The sequence below is a fragment of the Pseudoliparis swirei genome, chromosome 22, assembly GCF_029220125.1.
Source record: "Pseudoliparis swirei isolate HS2019 ecotype Mariana Trench chromosome 22, NWPU_hadal_v1, whole genome shotgun sequence".
NCBI classification, from domain to species: domain Eukaryota; kingdom Metazoa; phylum Chordata; class Actinopteri; order Perciformes; family Liparidae; genus Pseudoliparis; species Pseudoliparis swirei.
The window spans coordinates 21,389,951-21,416,471 of NC_079409.1; the positions used below are offsets into that span (position 1 = coordinate 21,389,951).

Consider the following 26,521-nt stretch of genomic DNA (forward strand, 5'->3'; position numbering starts at 1 on the left):
ATCTTTTTCCACCCATTTTTAAATATCCAACAGGAAGTCAAATTATTAAACTATGTGAACATTTCCCTGTTCTTCAAATCCGTAAAATATGCAAAAAAATTAAATTGAAACCTAGGAAAAAGCAAAAAGAACACTCAATCAAGACCAAAATTGCCAAAAATATGATCTGTTAAAATATAAAGTTGCTTTTAGACACTCTTTATGACGCATGGCCAGGACGATAACACTAATATTAGCATCTATAAAATAAGACAAATAGCATCCTGCTATTGTTTTCAGAGAATTGAGCATTACTTTTTTTTTTTTTAAGTAATATCATCACACACACACACATTTATACAGGATGTCTTTCTAATTTTTCATAATTATGAAACTCAAATGAAATTGTCCAACAAAATAAAAGTTGACTGGAAATAAATATCTTCTAGAATTTACGGTTCTTTGTTTAATCATATGTTTCTGTGTGTGTGTGTGTGTGTGTGTGTGTGTGTGTGTGTGTGATATCAGGGATGCTGAAGTCTCTGATGCGGCATGGCCAGTATTTCTGCCATGAGTGCGGGAAGAGTTTCAGTCAGCCCAGCCACCTACGCACGCACATGAGATCCCACACAGGTAAATGCAGCCACAACACACACTCACACACACACACAGAGAGAACGCATACGTACGCGCACCTCCAACTCGACGGAATAATAGAAACACGACTTTAAACCCTTTGTTGACGTTCCCTCCTCGCACAGACTCCCATGCTACATGTAAAACTTCCTAATAATAATAATATTAATTGCAAAATTCATTAATGGCCCTTGATAATATTTTTTCCTTTTCTTTTTCTCACCTAAAACAATCTAAAAGGTATGACAGACAATATGTCTTCTGACAATTTATCATACTGTTAGTAAGAGCAACCGCCACTATCAGTCACGTATCACCAACTGGTCCCATTTTTTTGGCCACTCCTTCAACAGCCACTCATTACTGTGCCACCTGTGCACCCCCCCTCCCCCATCTCCCCACCTGCTGCTATTTATTCACCCACAAACGCTCACATGAAGTCCAGAGAAAATATATATATAAATATAAATATAAATATATATATAAATACATATATATAAATACATATACATATATATATATAAATATATGTATATATAGAAATATATATATATAAATACATATATATATATATAAATACATATACATATATATATGTATATATAAATATATGTATATATACATATATAAATATATGTATATATATACATATATAAATATATCCCTGTGCATATATATATAAATAAATATATGTATTATATATATATATACAGTATATATTTATATATATATATATTTGTATATATATATATATTTTAATATATATATTTATATACAGGACTGTCTCAGAAAATTAGAATATTGTGATGAAGTTCTTTATTTTCTGTAATGCAATTAAAAAAACAAAAATGTCATGCATTCTGGATTCATTACAAATCAACTGAAATATTGCAAGCCTTTTATTCTGATTTATTGCTGATTATGGCTTACAGCTTAAGAAAACTCAAATATCCTATCTCTAAATATTAGAATATCATGAAAAAGTATACTAGTAGGGTATTAAACAAATCACTTGAATTGTCTAATTAACTCGAAACACCTGCAAGGGTTTCCTGAGCCTTGACAAACACTCAGCTGTTATAAATCTTTTTTTAACTTGGTCTGAGGAAATATTACAATTTTATGAGATAGGATTTTAGAGTTTTCATAATCAAAAGAATAAAGGCTTAAAATAAAGAACTTTATATATATATATATATATGCCCGGGGATTCGCATTCTGGGCGATATCTCATCGCCCCGACTCTCCATACGTCTCCGGCGTTCTCCGGGTAAAATCAATCAAAAGGATATTTTTGTTCATCCGAGTGTGACAGCCAGTCGGCGTGTCCCCCCCCCCCCCGCCCTGGGCTCGGGCAGCTGTCTCTATTTTTTAAACTGAAACATGATTTGCTCCGGATACTGACCTGTGACAAATTGTATAGATTATTAATCACATGTCAATTAGAGAGATGGATTTGCGCATTCTAATGAAGCAGGACAGCGTTTGTCCACGCCGACCTCGGGAGGACGTCTGCATGCAGCCGACACAATCCACTAAACACCTCCTGCCTCGTCCCCTTCCTCCATTTCCTGTTTACTTTCATCTACTCTCCTATCCTTGTTTCCTCTAGTCTTGTTTTCCCTTCTGCCTTCCATCTCCTTGTTTCCTCTAGTCTCACTTTTCCTCTTCTGCCTTCCATCCTTCCTTTCATCTCTTCATTTCCTCGAGTCTTACTTTTTCCCTCCTGCCTTCCTTCCTTCCATCTCCTTGTTTCCTCTCATCTCACCTTTTCCCTTCCTTCCATCTCCTTGTTTCCTCTAGTCTCACCTTTTCCCTTCTGCCTTCCTTCCTTCCACCTCATTTCCTCTCGTCTCACCGTTCCTCCTGTCCTCTTCCTCTTTCGTTTTATGCGTCAGATGTTGTTCTTTTCTCCTCTCCCTCTCCTGTTTCCCGTCATTCATTCTCCTGTTCTCTCCTCTTCCGTCTCATCTCACCTCCTCTCCTACACGGCCTCCCCTCCCCTCTTTCCATCCCCCTTTTCCCCTCATCTCACCTCCTCTCCTACACGGCCTCTCCTCCCCTCTTTCCATCCCCCTTTTCCCCTCATCTCACCTTTTCTCCTCTCGCCTGTCCTTCTCGCTTTTGTCTCCTCTCCTCTCCTATTTGTCTGCCTTCCTCCCTCTTCAATTACCCCTTCCTCCTCCTCCTCTTCCTCCCCCTCCTCTTCCCTCTCTCCTGTCATGTCCATCAACCGGGCCCTGATCTCAGTCGACTCGACAGTGAGATAAGTAGCTTCTTTATAGAGAGTGTGAATGATATGTGGCACCGCCAGTGATTCTAAGTGACAGAGGCCAAATGGTAAGTGATGCAGCGCTCAGCTCCCCCCCCCCCACCCCCGAGCCCTGCTCTAAACACACACACACACACACACACACACACACATGCAAAGGGTCTGTAAACAATCGCAGACGCAGTAATTAACGCTGTCAGCGACGGTCGTCTTCAGCACACGCGGGAAAAGGCCAGCCGCCCCGAGGCCTCCATTAACACGCGTCATATTAAATCACTGACTGGCCTCCACCACCACCACCACCACCACCACCACCACCACCATCATCATCACCGCCATCATCACTGCCAGCTCCCCTCTATTAGAGGGTGCTGGTGGCAAAACAGCGTGTGTGGGTGGCGGTGACGTGTGTGTGTGTGTGTGTGTGTGTGTGATGGCGGAGAAAGAAAAAAAAATGCTTGTGTGTGGATTCTGGGAGAGCTTTTTTTTAACCGAATGCCCTCCTCCTCCTCCCCCTTCCTCCCACCCCCCCACCCCCATCCTCCTTCTCTCCCCGACAGTTGGGTTTGATTTTAACGGACTCCACAGAGGCGCTGATGCTCACGCCGCCGCTTCTGAGGCTCCCAAACAAGTACGTGGCGCCGCGGCTAAACCCGCCGGGCTCCCTCATCGCCGCTCTGCATGTGTCTCACCTCCGCATGTGCGTCTGTGTCACCCCTCCCCCACATTCCCCCCACCCCCCCCACCCCCATCCTTTTGTGAGTGTTTTCGTTGTTGTCATATGTCTGCACCTGGCATTAACACCTGGCATTCTCATATGCTGCTGGATCACACCTGACATGAACGTGTGTCTCCGATATACACACCCCAGAAGTCTCATTTCAACAACAACAACAAAATATATATATTATTTTCTTTATTCATAATTACAGGTTGAAGGGTTACAGGTTATTTTTAGTCGGTGAGGCAACGTTACCATATGCTTGTGAATGTCACCTCTTAGGAACAAGAGGCGTGAAAAATGAGTTTCAGCACAAAAAAACCTGTAAGAAACTTCTAAATAAAAACTTCCGGTCCCCGGAGATTCTTTAACGTCTTTAAAGAGTTGTTGGAGTCGCTCATCGAGACGGAGGAGGAGCAGAGGAGTAAATCCATTCTGCTGTTGGCGTTCGGAGGAAGCCGGGTTTCCACACGCAAGCGCCTCCATCTTAATTAATCACACACGTCTCTTACACACACACACACACACACACACACACAGGACTCAGGATTTACCGCACGCGATGAATGATGGGCGGAGGGGTCCAATTAGATGTAGTGTTGACGCTGCTTTACGGCGCCGATAACCTTTATTACAATGTAGTGCGGCGGCGGCGGCGTTCCCTCGCGGGACGATGTCGTGGAGGTTCTCGACTCTTCCTCGCGTCTCGCCCTTCGCCGTCTCTCCAGCTTGTTTAGTTCCCCCCCCCCCTTTCTTTTTTCCTTCTCTTCTTTTTGGTAATTTTTTGTGATTAATTATACCTTTTTGTTTTTGTTTTTCATCTCTCTCTTCCTCTACTCCCCCCCCCCTCCTCCTCCTCCTCTTCCTCTCCGTTGTGTTTCTGATGATGTATGATAACGGCTACACGTTTCCCCCGTTCTCTTCTTCAGGGAAGAAGGGTGCGGGGAGTCATTTGTTTCCCCGCTTTGAGACTCTTCCATTTATCAAAATGATAATTAGGTGCAATTAAATGGCAATCTCATTTGTTTTGTTCAGGTGTGTGTCGCACCGTTTTTTCCCTTTCTTACTTTATAATAAAAAAATATAAATATATACTGTACGTTTGCCGAGGTGTTTGTGCCGTTGTAGGTCAGTCTAATTAGAAGAGTGTGTGTGTGTGTGTGTGTGTGTATGGGGGGGGCTTAAGGTGGCCCAGGTGATTGAGATAAATACACAAAGATGGAAATTAGGACCGCTCAGACGGCGGATGTGTGGCGCACTCCTCCAGATGTCAGCCACGAGAAAGGAACAGTTTGTCCATCCGGGTCAGCGCAGGCGGGAAAGTTTACTTTTTAAGTGAAATTAGGTGTAAAAAATTAAACGTGGCCACTCTTCTTGACCTGCGTAATACCCCCCCCTATGTCTACCTCAATGCCGCCGCGTGTCTCTTGGTACATGTCCGTCTCATCCGTGGCTCACGTCGTCGTTGTATACTCACAATCCTCTAAATAAATAAAAAAGCCTTGTCCCGCCGTGTATGACGCCCTCTCCGGCCTCCGCTTGACCTTTGCCCTTACCGTGTGTGTGTGTGTGTGTGTGTGTGTTCCTCAGGGGAGAGGCCATTCTGCTGCCAGCTCTGCCCATACCGAGCATCTCAGAAAGGGAACCTAAAGACGCACGTCCAGAGTGTCCACCATATGCCTTTTGTCAACAGCCAGTACCCAGACGCCAGGAGCTCGCTCCTGAGCCCGGAGGAGGAGGAGGAGGAGGAGGAGGAAGAACCGCTGGCTGCCAAACACACACCGGTACCACAACAACAACAACAACAACAACAACAGCAGCAGCAGCAGAAGTAGAGACCATTCGATAGACCGGGATCCGGACTTGGGAACAGAATATTTTAGGGGGTTGCACATCCTGAGAACATCATCGCCCATTCCTCAAAATCAGAGGACTGGACGTAGGACCCACGGCTCGCGATAGACTTTTTTGAGCCTCTCCTTTAACGCCCGACAATGAAGGCTCTCGTAGTTTTTTGGGGGGATTTTTCTGTTCTTTTTAACAAGAAGCTACATAAAGCAGCGCTACAGGCAGAGAGGAGTGTCTTATTTACTAACGGGAAGCATTCCTGCGGTTGGGAAAACGAGCGAGATTTAAAGCGTCTCCTCGGCGCCAACGCCGATTGATCTTTTTTTTGGGCTTCTTTTAGTTTGAAGGCGAGCAAAAATTAAAGCAAATTGTGTGGAGTTTACAAATGAACCTTTAAAGGATTTCTGAATACAGAAGCCCTCAAAAATTCAAAGAGGTACCTCTTGCTGCCATTTCGGAGGTACCGACGCGGGAAGAAAAGCAAAGAAGAAAAAAAAACTGTACTTGAATGCAACACGCTAGCGTTTTAATCAAGGACTGTTGCATTGCATGGCTGCTGTAGTCGCCTCCCTCTTTCCCTGTCTTTATTTTTTTTATTTTTGTTAAAGCTTTATTGTATAAGAGTTTGTGCATTCCTCAGGACACCAATCATCAGGGGTCGGGGTAGTTGAATGCCAAAGTGTCCTTGAGCAAGACGCTGAACCCCCCCCCCCCCCCAGTGGCTCCCCGGGCGCTTCACTGCAGCCCACTGCTCTTTAATAACTGAGGATGGGTCAAATGCAGAGAAGAAGTCACCCCGCGGGGATCAATAAAGGACACGTTATTAATTATTATCAGAGGGGAGATGAGAGAGAAGATGCTCTGCAGTCCCTCAACAGACAATTGACGCGTCGCAAGTGCTTTGTGTGTGTGTGTGTGTGTGTGTGTGTGCGTGTCAGCCTGCGTGTACACATGTGTTAAACTCATTTCCCTCCCACTCCAGAGTGAAACGTTAGGAGTGCAGTGACCACTCTGAGGCTGTGTAGCTGATGATTAGAAGGACAGAGAGAGAGAGACAGAGAGAGAGAGAGAGAGAGAGAGAGAGAGGAATAACGCTAATGGGGGTGTCTGCTTTAGTGCTCATTAAAAAGAGTGTGCGTTTTTAATAGCCTATATAAATGAGCGTACCATTTTTATGGTCATTCAATTATTGTCAATTTAAGAGGAAGGGACTGAGTGGAGGCAGTTTCCCTCCATAACTCCATCGCGTTAAGGAGTGTTTCCGACCGCCGACACTTCTGACTTTGAGTTTGACTGACTTCAGAACGGCGGGGGCGACGGGGCGGCGTTGATCTCCTAGTGCTCGCAAAATGGAAGACGGTACTGCGAGTGTTAACCGGCGGAGATGCGTCGCGGTTCCATGTCGCCGAAGGGCGCTGCCGGCTCTCTGGCCTGTTGGTGTTCTATGCGATGAACGCTTTGATACCCAAACCAACCCCCGGTCTCTCTGGTGTGAAAACGATGGAGCCGGATTCCAAAACAAACTTCTTCTCCACACACACTTCGGGCGGTTTTCTACTCTCGTGAAGCTGTGAGAAGATATGACTCAAATCAAACCGAGTGGAATGGAAAGTCAGAGGCGAGCTGTAAAGCCATGCTGTGTGCTAAGCTAAGCTACGCTAACAGGCTGCTCGCTGTATATTTAGTGGCGAACACATGGGAGTTGGTATCAATCGTCTCATCTCAGTAAGTACGTAAATAACTAAGCTTATATCCCCAAAACTCTTTTAAACTTGGAATTTTTTAAAATTTTAACAGAATATAATTCAGCGCGTCCGACATGGGAAACAACCGGAGACTTGCTTCGTGTTACCGGAGCGTTGAAGCACAGCCGACGAGCCGCACCGCAGCGTCTCATGCCGTCGCTCTAATCTCTTCAATGGCGATGGGAAGATTAGCATTTTCTGGGGAGAAAAGAGTCAAGAGGTCAGGAGGTCGAGAGGTCATGAGGTCAGGCTTCCAGAGAGAGTTCAGGTATGATGAGACGAGGCGGAGACGCTCTGAAGCCTCTTGAGTTGACGAGCCGTCGCAGCCTTAGCGCGGGTTGGCTCGCTCCACGCGTACCCCTGCCTATGAAAGCCAGTTATTTTTTTTGCTGGGAGGGGGGGGGGGGGCTATTTACGAGTCCGGGTGCTTCGTTTTCTCTCCTCATCGGCCTAACACATCAGAGGGGGGGGGGGAGAAGAAACAAGGCAGTTGAAAGCAGTTCAGACTTGGCAAGAGTGGATCATTTTTTAAATATATATATACGCATAAAGTCCAACATTCAAATCAGTTAAAAGATTACGGTGCATACTGTACTTCCCATCTATTTTGAGAGCTCAACAGCCCCCCCCCCCCCCCCCCCGATGATGAAATGGTTGCTGTGCCAGTGGGTCGTTGAGTTATGCATACGGCGTTGTGTGCTTGAATATGCCGAATAGTACACACACGTGTGTGTACTGAAGGTGTGGGTAGTGATTATACTTGAACCGGATACTCTCGCCTTGGAGGTAGTGTAGTACTAATACCAATGTTGTACAGAATTCCCTTTAAGATTAACTCCTCAGTTATGAATTTGTACTCCGAAGTGTGACTTAGAAAAACTATGAAGCAGGAGTGAGTGTATATATGAAGTGTTTATGTTTAATATCCACTCTTACCAAACCCTTATATACAGCGGTAGAAACCAAATGGCATTACTAGTGCACTTAGACTAGGTTCCTGCTTTAACCCTTCTCATGCTGTCCACCTCCAGCTAAGGTTTCTTTGAGAGTGTCTTTTTAATGGTGCCAGCTAACACATTTCAATGTCATTTTTTTGGTTTGTTATGACGATTCCATAGATAGTAACGGCAAATGATTTGTTCTTCGACGGCTTTTTTATTTATTTTTAGCTTTGTTTCCTCAGTGGACGTTTTGCTGATGCTAGGTGCAGGCAGTGCTTTATTTTTCATAAAAATGTAAGAGTGTGTTTTGATTTTTTTGTCTTTCTCTTTGCTAAATTGTAGGATTTGTTCAGTAGCTTTCGGCCATGGCTGTTGGGTTTTTATCATGCCTCTTAAGTTCTATTATTTGTGTCCGTATCGCTTTTTTAAAAATTCGTTGTGACTTTCATGATTAATTTACCTTATAGAAGACATTATTCCAAATGTATTTGGTTGATATCTGTATTTATTGTCACTTCAAAAAAGGATTCGGGGACAGATTCAGACAGGACCGTTTGTTTAATTTGATTTTTTTGTTTTCTGGTTTTTGTTGTTGATTTTATACTCGTGTAGTTTTCATGCCAGCAACCGATGTGAAAACTCTACCTCGTCTGAGCCATTCTCAGTTCTGTTACACTTTTGTACATCATTTGAAAAAGATGTAATGTCATGTCCACAATAAAGACACACACAATGGCACCTGCTGGCGGCGTTTCATCTGGTTTTGCTTGTTTATTTAATTTCTACCTCAGCAACTGTGACACATCCAAGTTTAGAAGAAAAAGCTTCTACAGATTTGCATTTTGCAAATGTTTTCTTTGTTTCTTCATCTCCTCTTCATCACACAATTTACAAACGCCCCAAAAAATTGCACCACTCTGAATAAAATTGGGCATATTGTTGTTAATTATTTCGTGGCATGGTCACTCGCTGTCATTAGATGTTACTCTCAGCTCTGGTATATCAATCTTAAATATTCAGCTACAGTCCACAACAACCTGCAACAGAGTTTGATTTTGCTATAATTTAAGTTGAAAACAAAATTGATAAGACTGTTGTTGGGATTTTACCCTAAAGTTACCTATATTAGCACTACAGTAGCCTTCGGGTAACGTAAAACCTCTAAAGGCCCTCGATAGAGCCAGTGTTTGGTTTGTCCGCTCTGGGCTCCTGTAGAAACATGCCGGTGAGGTAATGAAGGGCTCATATGCTACAATTCTTTGTTTCAAAACATAAAAAACTATATTCTTATATTACATTTCTGATAATCAATAACCCCACATTCTTACGTGTACACGTTGTGCCGGCAGGTTTCCTCTCAAGTGCTCTGGTATCCTCACACGGTGAATCTAACACGCAGGTCGGATTCACTGGAAGCTCAAAATGAGCAGAGTCCTATTTATTGATTCAAGACCACGAGCACCTCATTTATATATAGTGCATACCTTTTTTGACATTGCAGAGGTTGCAGACCCTCAGATTCCTAACGGGCATTTTTTATCTTCCAGTGATTAACAAATAGCCGTCTGTTAGTTGGCTTTTCCTACAATAGGTACTTCTTTTGTATATCTTGGGTGATATCCTCTATAATAGATATCTGCTTATTTGGATGGATGAATACATCAGTCTGACTGCGCCGTCCAACATATTTGCCATATCTGGTGTTTTAGTGTCTCCCGTAGAAGTATTTCCACAAACACCCCGTCGTCGTTGGAGAAATGCTTTTTCTCACGGTAAAAAAAAGGTACTCCCAAGCAATCGCAGAAACCATTTTGTCCCGTTGTCTAACTAACTGACCCTCCAGCTGGAGAGTGTGTGTGTACATAGAAATGCTTTTTCTCCATCTACTTCTTGCCACTTAACGAAACAACGAGCTGGATGCTAATTGCATCTATTCCCTGAAAACCCGCGCGGCTCCAAACACGATTCACACAACCGAAAAAGACAGCCGGCGGGAAGCGGCCGTGATTCATGAAGACAAGGTGAAAACAGATCAGACCTCAGCCCGTACTGCGAGCTGTTCCCTTTTTCGTAGCGCGCGACGCCCTTGATGGATGGCGCCTTTGATCTCGGGCGCCCGTCGGCACCTCGATGCCCACGTGCGGCCGCGCGGTTCGAAGTCGAGCCGCCGAAGCAACGGGGACGAGGAAGCCCCTCTCGCCCTTCGACTGCCGGGGACCACCTGTGGGACTCTGGCGCTATACTCCGCCAGTCTCTTTCATGTTCCGCGTCTACGGGTACCATCTGTCTGTCGGTTTGAGCGACGGCTGAATGACAGGTTCCCTCTGAGAACATGGCAGCTAACGTTAATGCCAGGCAGGCCCGCGGGCTGAGGGGAGACTGCAGCTGCCCGTCACTCTTCCCAACCTCATCAGTCACTGCGAAAAGGCAGACGTTACGGCCCTGAGCTCCCCGGAAAAACCTGTTGGCTGACATCTCTGCTTTCTGTCACACAGCGGAGAGAGAAGCTGACGGACTGACTGAGGCAGAAAATACGCGGCGCGTCAGCCCGACTCAGGTTTGATGGACAGGTGTGCCGGGGAACACAATATAATGTCACGTCTACGTGTCGCAGAAGAAAGCCATCGGCGTTCCCTCTGGGAGTCTCTGGGTTGTGCCGACGGGTAACGTTTGCATTTGAACAGAATATGGAGAAGGTTTTATAATTTTATTTTTTTACCTGTTTGAATGTTCGGCTTTTATATGGCTGGGAGCAACTTGGGTACAACCAATTCAGGTCTTTTATATATATATATATATATATATATATATAGACATCCCATTGGGGCGGATGTTATGTGACCATTTGACGCATTTGGTGTTCAATTAAAAATATAATAAATAAAATAATCATCCATTTAATTTATAAAGCACTTTTAAAGATAATCAAAGACACTTTGCATGTTACATTAATACGCCGTAGACCAGGCACGTGCACAGAGAGACCCCTAGTGGTGCTCAAGCTCCTCCCCTTTTGCCTTGGATGAGGAAAGTGCCCTTTCTGCTGGAGACACATTTTTTCTTCATTGATAATATTTAAGAATACAAATTCATATTATAAAATGGCATTTTTCGCTCCTATGATTTTGTAAATGAAAATAAACTAATAAAAAACATGTCATTTTGTTTAGCTCATGTCTTGTCACAACACAATACTAACTTCAAGTTGGCGATGGGTGCCCTTTTTTTGGTTTGAGCACCTGCCCCCCAGGGTTAAATGCCTTGCTCAAGGACATATTGACGAGGGCGGGGATTGAACTGCCAACCTCCTGCTTGGAAGACAGACCTGCTAACCACTGACCCACATTCACCCCAATAGTACATCTAGACTTCCAGGGAACAGTACAGGCTATAAAAAAAAGAAGCTTTTTGGACCGTATGAAACCCGATCCCGCCACACCTTTTTCAGTTTGGATCTTGGAGGCGTCACAACTTTACCAGAACCAAATCTGACAAGCACGGCTTTTTCACCCATGGACTGACGTAAGAAAGTAGGCAGGCTTTACACCCCCGGGTCTCTCTGCTTTCATTCCCCGCATAAATACTTTCATCACTTTCCGTGTTGTTCAAACGAGCGAAACACCGAGAATAACTTCAAGGAGAGAGCGGACCGATAAGTTCGCCCGTTATCCCCGTTTGAACAATATGATAAGACAGCCGTTCATAACAGTTCTCAACAGACTGCATGTGCATTACATTATATAGACTGTCTTTACGTGTGCATTACATTATATAGAATGTCTTTACATGTGCATTACATTATATAGAATGTCTTTACATGTGCATTACATTATATAGACTGTCTTTACGTGTGCATTACATTATATAGAATGTCTTTACGTGTGCATTACATTATATAGAATGTCTTTACGTGTGCATTACATTATATAGAATGTCTTTACGTGTGCATTACATTTTATAGAATGTCTTTACATGTGCATTACATTATATAGACTGTCTTTACGTGTGCATTACATTATATAGAATGTCTTTACATGTGCATTACATTTTATAGACTGTCTTTACGTGTGCATTACATTATATAGAATGTCTTTACGTGTGCATTACATTATATAGAATGTCTTTACATGTGCATTACATTATATAGAATGTCTTTACGTGTGCATTACATTATATAGAATGTCTTTACATGTGCATTACACTATATAGAATGTCTTTACGTGTGCATTACATTATATAGACTGTCTTTACATGTGCATTACATTATATAGACTGTCTTTACATGTGCATTACATTATATAGACTGTCTTTACGTGTGCATTACATTATATAGAATGTCTTTACATGTGCATTACATTATATAGAATGTCTTTACGTGTGCATTACATTATATAGAATGTCTTTACGTGTGCATTACATTATATAGAATGTCTTTACATGTGCATTACATTATATAGAATGTCTTTACATGTGCATTACATTATATAGAATGTCTTTACGTGTGCATTACATTATATAGACTGTCTTTACATGTGCATTACATTATATAGACTGTCTTTACGTGTGCATTACATTATATAGACTGTCTTTACGTGTGCATTACATTATATAGAATGTCTTTACATGAGCATTACTTTATGCAGACTGTCTTTACGTGTGCATTACATTATATAGACTGTCTTTACATGTGCATTACATTATATAGACTGCCTTTACATGAGCATTACTTTATGCAGACAAAGTTTAACTAACAGAAAACAGCATCAGGCATCCATCTCACCATTCTGTGACTTATAGTCTGCAGACATGTGACCTCACCACTTCTGATGAAGACACAGCTGTCTCTAGGGGAGGGGGGGGGGTACAGAGACAGCTACACAGAGCTACAGGTCAGAGAAAAAGACGACGTACTGCAGTCCAAACTCTCCCCCCCCCCCCCCCCCCATGTCAAAATAACTGAAGCACACAGGCCAGCTCACTCCCACTTCACAGCCTTCCCATGGGCCTCTCCCCCTGTCAGCCAATCAAACGCGAGCGTGCTCGGTCGCCTGGGAGGGCACTTTGAAGTGATCAAACATGACTTCACTCCAAACATAATGCGATTGAGTTCTCTCCAAAAAATGGGTAGGGACAATTGGGTCCTCCAGGATATTGGTCGGGACATGTCCCCACCGTTTACACGCCCTTGATCCAATAGTTGTAGAGATATTTCAGCTTGCAACAACGTGGTCGGACTGACACATTGACAGGCCGCCATCCTTAAAGGTACACGCCGCTATTAGGACTAAAAATTCTAACAAATGACACTCGATTCATTCTTGAATAGCTGGGTAAAGCTGTGTGACTGACATCCGGTGTGTATCCATCCACCTGTTTGTATTCCACTACTTAAGAGCCCTTCAGGAGTCGTATCAACAATGGGAGTCAGCCATGTGGAACACCAAGGACACAACTCTAGGTCAGGGGTGTCAAACTCATGTTCACCGTGGGCCAAATCAGCATCATGGCGGCCCTCTTAAAGGGCCGGAAACAATTTATAAACTCCTCGAATATAGTGTTAAATAACTCTCTTTCCATTTGATTATTGTTTATTTGAGTGTAGAAAGTTTGTACATAAGAGAATGTCTCTAATATTACAACATGAATCCATTTAATCCTGAACCTTCAAAATAAAAGCACGAGATATTTTTCTTCAATTACTTTAAGAAAAGGTGATCACGTGTCTTCAAAGCTGTCAAGGGCCACATAAAGCGATGCGGCGGGCCGGATTTGGCTAATAGAATAGCGGGCCGGTTTCTGACCCGTGCTACATCTCACTACATCGTGTAGCTCGCCTTTTTCGAGCTGCACGATGCATCATGGCCGCCCTCTTAAAGGGCCGGAAACACTTGATAAACTCCTCGAACATATTGTTAAATAACTCTCTTTCCATTTGATTATTGTTTATTTGAGTGTAGAAAGTTTGTACATAAGAAAATGTCTCTAATATTACAACATACATCCATTTAATCCTGAACCTTCAAAATAAAAGCACGGGATATTTTTCTTCAATTACTTTAAGAAAAGGTGATCACGTGTCTTTAAAGCTGTCAAGGGCCACATAAAGCGATGCGGCGGGCCGGATTTGGCCAGCGGGCCTCGTGTTTGACATCTGCGCTCAAGGCTAAGAATAAAGGGTGTGAAAATTAAACATGCACTGATTCTTACCACTTGATAAAACAACAAAACCACCACTCATAGAATAGCGGGCCGGTTTCTGACCCGTGCTCCACCTCACTCCATCGTGTAGCTCGCCCTGAGCATACTTTATTTCATCCACGACTCTCTGGTTTCTCTGGCCGCTGTATTCCCGCATTGAAGAAAGAACTGCAGCTCTCGTTCTCTTCTTCTCTGCATGCAACCCTCTGGAGCGCCGCCGCGTCTCCCGTCAGAGGCGGAGGAGGGCGTGATCTATATCAGCCACCAGGGAGCACTATCCCTCTCTAATGGCAGCTAAAGGGCCTTCCTCAGAAGGACAAGGGGCCACGCGGCTGGACCCGGACGGCACTCGTACATGTGCAACGGCGGCGTGGGCGGCGGAGGGGTAAATACACTTAAAACACACTGCGGCGTATATCAGCCTCGACTACCGTTACCACCAGAGAGAGTCGGACTCCTCCGCACTTCCCAGGCAAAAGGCCAAACGCATTTACAACACTTCAAGTGTCTGCCGCGACACAAGAACGCCCTCACCGCCGCGGAATATGTAAATATTGCACTAATCAAAGGGTTGTGGAATCGCAAAATGCCACGGAAAGGTTGTGACCCGGAGCCTGTGCTAATAGGGGGAGAGGAGGGAGGGGCGGAGGAAGAGGCGGGTGATGGAGGGGTGGGGGGGTTGGGGGAGTTGAGGAGTGACAGCTACCACAGGCGCTCCTCCCGCCTGAGGAGGACCTTCGCATGCTGACCTCCGCCTCCTGCACTCCAACGCGCTGACAGTAATGAATAGGAAGGGGCTGTTTATGCATATCAAATGTTATTTACTCTCCCACAGTCGACTGTAGCCACAGAGGAACAAGAAAGAGAGAGCAGCACACACACACACACACAGAAAGAAAGAGAACAGGATATTCCCAAAGACCGTGGGCTGCCATTAGAACAATGTGGACAAGAATGCAGAGGCCTCCGCGGTGCGCGGGGGTTAATCTATCCATCGCCGTGAATTACACGACGTGTTTTTTGTTTTCTTTCCGTGGGACTCGAGCTCCACTTCTAAAACGCCGCATTGTTTCGCCGCCTTGAATTTCTCGATCGCTTCGACAAATACGGAGCACCGACGCGAAAACAAGAGCGCCGCGAGGATCTAAGCGAAACTTGACAACGAGCTCGATTATTTGACTTCGGCTATCTCGAACGGAACCGAAAAGTCTATATCCAGAGACAGAATCAGGGGGGGGGGGGGCTGTGAACACACACACACACACTCGAGTCATGTACGATATCTTTTAAGCGGGATTAATGCGTTTCCACGTTTGACGTGATCGGTCTTAAATAGCGCGAACCTTAAAGCCAGAGGGGAGGGAGAAGAAGAAGAAGAAAAAAAGCCAGAGCGGAATTTACTCAAGGGAATGACGTCCGACGAAAAGCTCGTGAAAATAACCTTGAGGACGAACAATGAAGAATCAGCCGCCAGAAAACGTTTGTGTTTTTTCTCCCCCCCCCCCCCCCCTCACCGTCACCGGGGTTTTTACGACTCGGCTTCATCGCCCCTCGTGAGAATTAAGTTGGATCTTAAGTATGTAAATGAGAACCTCTTCTGTTCTCTTCTGTGACTCCCAGGACAGACCGTGACATTTAACATCGCCTTCGCTAATTTGTGCTTAATAGCCAAAAAGTGATTAGAATGAACATTAATGACGTTTCATATGTCTCCCCGTTCTACACCCATTACCCCCTTCTTCTTCCACGACGCCGACGCTTCACCGGCTCACGTGGCCGGCTGCCTCTTTGCGGCTTAGCATTTGAACGGTATACATTTTTTTGGCAGAGATCTTTCAGTCGACCCCCCCCCCCCCCCCATCGAGACAACAAGGAGGGAGGAATATTAAAGAAAGGGGAGGGGGGGGGGTTCGTACAAAGCCTGCAAGTTGGGGAATCTATTCTATCGGTCACACCCCCTTTACCAATTGAGCATCGCAGCAGATTATGAAAGAAAAGGGGAGTTGGGGGTACGGGGGGGGGGGGGCATCTCTTTTCTGGCACAACGCCTGTTCCATCACCCTCAACCTCAGTCCTCAGTTAAAAAAAGATAATATCCCGTCCGATACCCTTCATCTCCTCTTCTCTTCTTCTTCTTCTTCTTCTCCTTCGGCGGCTGGAAGGCCTCACTCCTCTATAGTGCCCCCCCCCCCCCTCCCCCCTCCAGCAAAGCCACATCACAGAGGATAACGGCGGCCCGAGGAAGCCGCTGGCGTTTCACTGTCATTCTCTTTCACTTGGACCCGTACAGGGAGGAGATTACGGCGTGAGAGACGAGCGTCGTGTTGCTATCAAACGACGGTCTCTCCGGCGACCACCCCCCCCCCCCCCGCCCTCCTCCCCGGTAATTAGCGATGGTCTCCAACCTTGTGCAAGGGCAGAGAGCTTTTCCCCCCCTGTGTTTGTTTTCTACGGGGGTGGGGGGGTCACGAGATCCCACAGCGAGCATGTGACCAAGGTGGCTCAGCATCAGCCTCTCCGGCGTTACACATTTTCATAATATGATGCTAATTTGATAGCAAAAATACCTCTTTTGAGAGTGTGTGTGTGTGTGGAGGGGGGGTGGGGGGGGGGAATCATCTAACCTTTACTTTATAAACGTATATTAAATTGAATTATTTATGTACGCTAGTTTGTTTGATCAAACTTGGTAGGACACATTTTCTTGAAGAGTTTTTAACTGAATATTTGTGAGTCGGGCAAACTCACGAAAAATTTGTTTCGACCTCATCCAGAAATGTGTTAAATGTTTACAGAACAAAAGAAACAGACAATAAAATGTGTTTAAACCAACGGCAACAAAAACAAGTGTGCACATCCACATCAGACTTAATTAAATTGAGTCTGATTTTAACACCAAAACACATTTTTTTACATCAATTCATGAAGTTCTATCAAATTAAAATAATGAACTTTGACACTTCATTTCTAATAAGTATTGAACTGACTCATTTCAACGTATCATTTGAAGCCAGTGGCCGATAATTAGAGCTTCTTTATCAGATTTTTTATTATTACACGGGTTGTTTATTCTCTCATTAGGATCATCGACTGCAGGGCAGAGCTTAAACACCTTTTTGTTGTTGTTGTTTTTTGTTTACCACCACAACAACGCTGTAATACAAGAATGGAGGACAGAGGGTGGCGGGAAGGAGACGAACACACGGAGGGAGGGATGCTGTGGACAAAGGGAGGAGAGAGGGAGTGTGTGTGTGTGTGTAAGTGTGTGTTCGTGTGTGTGTGTGTGTGTGTGTGTTGGGGGGGTTAAAAGGGTAAACAGAGCTGGGGGTGATCGTGGGTAATGGCGGTGGACCTGGCCGTGTGACAGACAGGCCAATCTCCCGCCTGGACAGACTCAAGAGAGACGTGTCAGTCTCCGCCAGGGGGGGGGGGGGGGCACCGCTAAACGCGTATCGGCAAAGTGTCGGTGCCGACGCCGTTAGCCGGCATGCTGGAAGTCCCCTGTAATTTTCTGAGGGCCTCCTGGTTGTCGGCACCTGACGGGTCGAGTGTTTGAGTGCCGGTTCGGTTTTAATGGACGACGGGCGTTACGGGACACGGCCATGTCCATGTGCACGCACGCACACGCACACACACACACCTACACACACATACACACACCTACACACATAAACACGGACATACACCTTCACACACATACATGCACACACGCCTACACACACATACACATGCACACACACACACCTACATGCACATACACACACATGCACACACACATGCACACATACATGCATACACACACCTACACACATAAACACACGTACATACACACACATGCACACACGCCTACACACACATACACATGCACACACACCTACATGCACATACACACACACACGCTTACATACACACACACATATACATATATACATACACATACACATGCACACATACATACATACACATACACACATATACATATATATACATACACATACACATATACACACATACACACATACATACATATACACACCCATACACATACATATACACACATACATATACACACACATACACATACATATACATACATATGCACACATACATATACACATGCATACACATACATACACACATATACACACTTACATACATACACATGCACACACACTACACACACATACACATGCACACACACACCTACACACACATGCACACACACATACACATACACACATATACACACACACATGCATATACACACAGATACACACACACACATACACACATACACACATGCACACATGCACACGCACTTGTCCTTCGAAGTATCACCACATACACAATTCATTAAACTATTCTAAACTAGAATTACATTTAAATTGCATTCAAATATCAATATATAAATAACTATATTGCTAATTATATCATATAAATTGTCCTCACAGGCAGAACTGAGTTTAGTTAAATGATTCTGGACTCTAAACAAAATATTCTTACGTAAAGGGAAGATATTATTCTTAAGCTAAATGAAGAAAAGAATAACTGTCGAGATCTTGAGACGCTTGTGAAACAAATGTTTTTGCAATAACCCAAAAAGAGATTTCCCTTATAAACTTCACAGAGAAAGAAAACAGAAGTTTAAAATAAAGTCCAACGAAATAAAAACAAACTTGAGAAGCGACGCTTTGTGTTTCCTTCTCTCCGTCCCATTCATCATCTCTGACCCCTCGGATTTATCTTGTGACCCTGCGGAGGGGCCGGAACCGTAGTTTGAGAAACACTGGACAAAACTACAAATGGTGAAAAGTAAAGCTGTAAAAATAATACTTCAATTCTGTTTATTTGATATAGCCCAATATCACAAATTGCAAACTCCCCTCAGAGAGCTTTACAGTCTGTACCACACGACCTCTCTGACCTTTGACCTTTGACCTCACATCGGATCAGGAACAGCTCCCAAGAAATAGAAAGAGAAAACAACCTTTCAGAGGAGGATCCCTCTCCAGGATGGACAGAATACGCGGTCACATCCTTGTGTCTGTATTTTCTTTCCTCTCTATATATTTAGTATTTTAGTTTTAGCATTTAGTATTTAGCATTGTTCTTGTGTTTTATGATTATTTCTATCTTTTATTAATGCTCTAATGTGCACCCGCTGCTGTGATCCTGCAATGTCCCCACTGTGGGACTAATGAAGGAATATAGAATCTAATAGAATCTAAAAGAATAGAAGTCATGTGACCAGAAAGAAGCATTTCAGAGTTAAATAAACACATTTAATTAATATGACATACTTAAGATCTCATGCCAGTTTTCCACTTTTACGTTTGATAATTTTCGTGCATTCTGCTGATAATGATTTGACTTTTAAAAAGGAGGTCGTCTCCATGAGGAATATCTTTACAAAGATATATGTGTTAATTTAATAATAGTAAAGTACAAATACTAAACATGGGGAATTTCCAAAATTGCAAATAAATGCAGTAATTCATACAAATATAGTAATAAAGCACAGAGTACAGTATGAAGTAATCTGGAGGCTGACTTCCTGTTCTGATGAAGCCTCGCTCACAAGGTCACACACACACACACACACACCCACACACACACACACACACACACACACACACACACACACACACACTGAACTGATTGTGAATAGCATGTAATTCCATTTCTAATCTCTCCGTTTTATTCTCAGTGGAAGCAGCGAGCGCAAAGAAAAATGAGATTTTTTTCTACTTCCTCTTCACGCCATCTGTGACCCAAAAAACACATTTTTTTAAAAAAGCTCCCCAATTTTCCCAGAGTAAACGACGGTGAAGACGTCTCGGACCCTTGTGGGATTTGCAGCTTTTCAACGTCTCTCTTTTTTTCCTTCTTCTTCTTTACTCCACATCTCCCCCTCTCCTCCCTTCCAGCGACATCGCGGCGTCGAGGGAACGCCGCCTTCATCGGGCCAAGACAAACACTCGAGAAAAACACACACACACACACACACACACACACGTGAGCCGCCTGCTAAAGTTAAATACGGTGAGCAATTTAGCGCCGCCCGCTAATTTGTATACAGAGTCTGACAACCTTTACTGGAGAAGTTTTCACCCCAGAAATGCTAAGTAGTCCCAGCAGGAGTCAGTCAGGGGGAGGAGAGGAGGAGGAGGAGAGGAGGAGAGGAGGAGGAGAGGAGGCTCTCTTTGCTGTTTAATGTATTCTCCGGCAGCCCAGAGGCCTCCGAAACACTGCATGTCTTTACAATCCAGTGCACACACACACACACACTCACATATCTGTCGGCAGTCAGGCTCTGAAGGAACACCGCTAATGGGGCTGTTTTTAATGAGCCAGGAAGAGGAGGGTGACCCTTCGAAGGTGAATATCTCTATCTCTCTCTCTGTATTTTGCAGTGTGGAAGTGTATGAACACACACACACAGGTGCGCACACACATCTACACGTAGACACACACACACACCCTTGTGATTTATTTATTTTTTCATACGAAGTTGTAATATTTATGTCTAATTGTTTTTAGCCGCCATAACGACTCCCAGCTCTCGGCTCATTCATCGGTCCAATCGTCTCATCGGGGAATCGAGCGTGTGAGAGACATCCGAAGGCAGGAACGTGTGTGTGTGTGCGTGTGCGTGTGTGTGTGTGTGTTTTACGGCCGGAGAGCTCATGCATACATTGTAAAGAGGTTGTGAAGAAGAGGAGCTCCGGCTGCAGGAGAGCCGTCGATTGTCCCCGAGGTCCACTTCACGTTGCAAGGGACCCCCCCCCTCCTCCCCCCTCCCCCTAGACAACCATTTCCTTTTATTCCACTGATTTTCATGATCTTTTCCTGAAAAGAAGAAGAAGAAAAAGAGGAGGAAAGAGAAAGCAGTTCCTCGAGCGGCCAAAAGATGGCACACTATGTATGGAGGGATGAAATGGAGGGAGGAGGAGGAGGGGGGGGGGTGATGATGATGATGCTGTGGCGGACGGCCTTGTGGTGTCTGTGTTTAACCCAGAGAGAGAGAGAGAGTCTGTGTTTCCTCTGCTGGGAATCTTCTGCTTCTAGGAGGAGGAGGAGGAGGGAGGAGGAGAAGGAGCTAGGTAGGTGAACGGATGTCATGCTTCTGCCCACCGAGCTGTGCTGTGGCTGCTTTAACACTAAAATGAGCCCGAGGATATATGTGGCGCTGACATTTCCTGTGAGTTCATTTTTTCTTCTTTCTTCTCTGTGGAGTCACAGACTGAAGAATCTGAGGGGGAATAACGGTGATTGTGATGATTTGTGTTTTTTTAACGTCCCAGTCAGAAAAAATAAATGCCCCGACTAACCAGGTAGGACACATTGTACAGGTTAATATGTTCGGGGGGGGGGGGGGGGGGGGAAACGAGAGGGGAATGATGAGAAGGATTCTTTCATACATCATATTTTAAACACATTTGTCACGCGGCTCATTAAAAAATTTATTTTTATGGATGCTGCTGATTTCTTTTAATCATTCTTTCCTCACGCCGACCGGGGGTTTCAAATCCGTGATAAACTATTTCTCTTTGCCAGACATGAATGATTGGAATGTACCTTTTTGGGGGGGGGGGGGAGAGAATGACAAAAAAATACATTTCGTCATTCTCTCTTTTTCTTCTTCTTCTTCTTTTTTCATTTTACATCAAGTCGTTCTCTTGTATTGCGCAACCGGCTTGTCAAACTGTAAGTGAATGTAACAGTGTGTTTCTACAGCGCGATTACATTTGCTCTGTTACCACTGCTTTGAACATGGACACACTCTACACACACACACACACACACACCCATGCCACTAGACCAATGAAAATCAATGTGACAGGTTTCAGTCGTCCCTCAGTGTACACATCCCCTCTCAGACTCTCTCCTGACATCTGCTCGATTACCTCCTACAGCCACACACACACTCACACACACACACACACACACAGGGGGAGAGAGACGCCCTCCCCATGGCCGCTCTAAGCCCCTCTGAGCCATATGAAATGTAGTCGGTGCAGGAGAAACCAGATACTGCTGGCTGTGTCACATCGCGTTTGCCGCCACCCGTCAGGAGGAGCGGGTCGGCCTGACTGCCAGACGCCGTGACAGCGTCAGTCATCCTGCAGCCCAGCAGCAGGCTGCGGGACACAGGAAGAGGAGGAGGAGGAGGAGGAGTAGGGAGTGGGGAGTGGAGAAGGAGTTGAGGGGGGGAGACCTCCGCCACAGGCTGACGAGGAGGTGGTGGGAGAGAGAGGAGGGGAAAAGTTCAGGCGTTTGCAGGAACACTTTTTAAAAAAGCTCTGATTCCACATCAAGCGTCTAGAATTTGATTTCTTGTATTTGAAGGAGAAGAAAGAGAAGGAGAAGAGGAGGAGGAGTAGGAGGAGGAAGAAGAAGAACAATAAGTAGAATAAGAAGGAAGAAGTAGAATAAGAAGGAATAAGAAGAAGAAGAAGAAGAAGAAGAAGAAGAAGAAGAAGCTCACGGCGTGCTTCACATACAAAACATCACACTGGGTGAGTGAAAGGTGTGTGTGTGGGGGTGGGACCTATTTTCAAACGGGGCCTGAGATGTGTGTGTGTGTGTGTGTGTGTGTGAGTGTGTGTGTGTGTGACGACCGGACTGGCATTTCTTTTTAAATTGTATTTTATGCTTCTTTTATATATCTTTCTTTTTTCACTGAGGCCTTCGCTGCGGGAGGAGGTGCAGCCCGTCACCCCCAGGAGGAGGTGCAGACGAAAAGCTCACGACAAACACTCGTGGCAGTCAAGGGCACGCACAAAAAAAACACACACAAAAAACACACACAAAAAAACAGGTGTGCACCTCATATACACACACACACACAGACACACACACACTCACACACGGAGGATGGTGACGGCAGCCCAGGTTTGTCAGGTCGTCAGCGGCGTGGCGCTCCCATGTGGCCGGGGGAGAGTTTTTCCAGACAGCGGGACAGGAGGCCCCGGACAGCAGCCCCCCCCCCCCTCTCACCCTCCACACGTCTTCCAGCGCACACCGGACAGCAACCCTCAGAAGAGCCCGGCAGGATGAGAGGTGATGGACTCTCTGGCCGACGTCACGGTTCTGTTGCTCGTCGGGGGGGGGGGGGGGGGGGGGCGTGTCAATCGAGGAGGCGCCCATCGGGGTCTCCTTTCCCCTTCTTCACAGTCCCTCTAGGGGGCGCTCTCCTCTCCCACGCCGTGGTCATCGGCGCTCGTACTTCGTCCGACGCGTCGAACGCATCGCCGCCTGTCGGCGCCCCGCGCTCCGTTTTTATAACAGGCAAACGTCAGAGCCTCCATGAGAGCTGCGATGTGATTCACCACTGCGTTGCATTCCTGATCGACGGCTGTGAAAACACACACACACACACACACACACACACACACACTCACACACACACACACACGAGCGCGTGTGCAAGAAGTTCTCCTGCCCGTTGTACAACAAATTGAAAATACTTCATGTCAAAGTCCTGTTACTGTTACTGTGACGGTGGGTTGAGGTGTTTCTGAACTACTTCACATACACGTTGGTGACCTTGATCGTAGAGGTCACGCCCCTCCACAGGGTCACGAGATACATCTGAAGCATGGAAGGAACATGTTACGACATTTTCTATACAACATTCTACGGGATGTTTCTCTTATCTTTCATATTTGGGCCTACAAAAAAAAAAATAGTAGTGGGTACGTACATGTTGGTGACCTTGATCATAGAGGTCACGCCCCTCCGGAGGTCGATTGATCTTTCGGGGTAGCAAAGAAGGAACATGTTACGACATTTCCTATACAACATTCTACGGGACGTTTCTCTCATTTGGGCCGAAAAAAAAGTAGTAGTGGGTTGAGTACATACATGTTGGTAACCTTGATCGTAGAGGTCACGCCCCTCCAAAGGGTCACGAGATACATCTGTAGCATGGAAGGAACATGTTACGACGTTTTCTATACTCCATTTTATGGGATGTTTCTCTTAACTTTTATATTTGGGCCTACAAAAAAAAAAGTCGTAGTGGGTACGTACATGTTGGTGACCTTGATCGTAGAGAACACGCCCCTCTGAGGTCGATTGATCTCTAGGGGTAGCAAAGAAGGAACATGTTATGATGTTTTCTATCCACTATTCTTTGGGATGATTCTCTTATCTTTTATATTTGGAACATATTGTGTGTTTTTTTACTTGTTGGGCCTAAAAAAAAAAGGAATGGGTTGAGTACGTACACGTTGGTGACCTTGATCGTAGAGGTCACGCCCCTCTGAGGTCGATTGATCTCTGGGGGCAGCAAAGAAGGAACTTGTTATGACGTTTTGTGTGTGGGATGTTTCTCTTATCTTTTATATTTGGTACATTTTGTGTGATTTTAACTTGTTGGGCCTCAAAAAAAGAAAGAAACTAGAACCCAAATGTATGAAACTCCTTTTCCGCAGAGCCACGAGTCAAAGTCATGCTTCTTATCTCTGTAGAATATTAATCTGGAGAGTAACTGGTAGCTCTAGTTGACAAATAAATGTAGTGAAGTAAAACAGTACAATATGTTCTTCTGAATTATGAGCATAAACATGCAATAAATGGAAATACTCAAGTACCGGCGCATGCTCTCTCTCAGCGCCGCGTGTGAAACCATCGAATCCTTCAGAATGCAAACGGCGTGCGGCGGCCGCCCGTCGGTCTCTTCACAGCCGTCCCGAGAATCACCACCTCAGAAATGAAGGCCCTCTCCTATGAATGATTAATAAACAAAAGCTATTAACAATGCAGCAGACATTTCACAAAAGGTTCATTTTCGGGGGGAATACAATCTCCCGTTTGTTAATAATGTCCATTAATCACGCCGAGCGCGTCACTTAACGCAAGGTTAATGAAACACCGCTAATGCCGGGCTAATCTATCCCCCGTCGGAAACACGCTGGAACTGTAATTCCCGGGGAAAAAAAGATCCAAACTGTTTTCCCGGGCCGTGTGATGGATGGACGCGGGACAGGGGATGTCCATTATTATTAAGTGGAACACAGAGGCGGAATATGGGGGTCAGCCGAGGGCCGAACTCAGAAAGCTTTCCCTGTCCCGACGGCTAATGAACCGCTGACAAGATATATGGGAACGCTTTGGGGGAGAATCTAAGTATGACATAACAACTTGATCATGGATTTATTGTGGCGCTCCGACCCGTTCGCTCACCGTCGGGCGCGTGGTGTTCGCCGCCTCCTCGCGGCGGAATCGTCGACGGCGACTTTCCGACGGGCGTCGATGTCGTGCGTTTTCGCCGCGTTCGGACTTCCTGTCAGGACCGACCCACACATGGAACTATAAGGGTTCTTAAAGGTTCTTTAGAAGGCGTGGTGGTTCTACGAAGAACCATCAATATGGTGAAGGATATATATATTTTTTGAGACACCTTTAGAGCTTCTTTGAAGAACTCTTCAAGTAAATGGTTCTTTGTGGAACCAGAAATGATGCCTTAAAGAACCATTTTAAGGTTCTTTGAGACACCTTTAGAGCTTCTTTTCAGAACTCTTTCAGGAAATGGTTCCTTATAGAAGCCTGGTTTGAAAGGTTCTTTGTGGAACCAGAAATGGTGCCTTAAAGAACCATCTGTTGAAGGTTCTTTAAGGCACCATTATAGGTTCTTTGAATAACTACTTAAATAAATGGTGTAAATTGTGTCAGTGTGCGTTGTGTCTGTGTCTGTATGCATTGTGTGTGTGTCTGTATGCATTGTGTGTGTGTGTGTCTGTGTGTGTGGTGTGTGTGTGTGCATTGTGTGTGTGTGCATTGTGTGTGTGTGCGTTGTGTGTGTGTGTGCATTGTGTCTGTATGCATTGTGTGTGTGTGCGTTGTGTGTGTGCGTTGTGTGTGTGTGTGTTGTGTCTGTATGCATTGTGTCTGTGTCTGTATGCGTTGTGTGTGTGTGTGCGTTGTGTGTGTCTGTGTGTGCGTTGTGTCTGTATGCATTGTGTGTGTGTGTGCGTTGTGTGTGTGCGTTGTGTGTGTGTGTGTGTAAGCACAACATTAGGAGGGCTGTTTGTTGTGATGTGAGTGTCTGCTGCCAGCTGAGCGGCAAGCTGTTTGATTGTTTGATGAAGACGAGGGCCTCGCATCCCGCTCCTCTTCCTCGGCTCTGAAGAACGCTGACACTAAATGTTTGATGTTGTCACGGCGACTGATGTAC

The 26,521-nt window shown here is 45.1% G+C and overlaps 1 protein-coding gene across 7 annotated transcripts in view; it reads left to right on the forward strand.

Annotated features, from left to right (window-relative positions):
* znf516 (zinc finger protein 516) overlaps positions 1 to 8,885 on the forward strand; it is a 51,931-nt gene extending 43,046 nt beyond the window's left edge. For 4 of the 7 annotated variants that reach the window (XM_056444036.1, XM_056444037.1, XM_056444038.1 and 1 more), the window contains 2 exons: positions 508 to 612; positions 5,199 to 8,885. In XM_056444036.1, coding sequence (XP_056300011.1) covers positions 508 to 612; positions 5,199 to 5,443 — 350 coding nt within the window. In that variant the 3' untranslated portion in view covers positions 5,444 to 8,885. Of the gene's footprint in view, positions 1 to 507; positions 613 to 3,447; positions 3,519 to 5,198 lie in introns of all 7 variants that reach the window. The other 3 variants (XM_056444042.1, XM_056444043.1, XM_056444041.1) reach the window with 3 other exon arrangements.
* Positions 8,886 to 26,521: the final 17,636 nt, after the last annotated feature.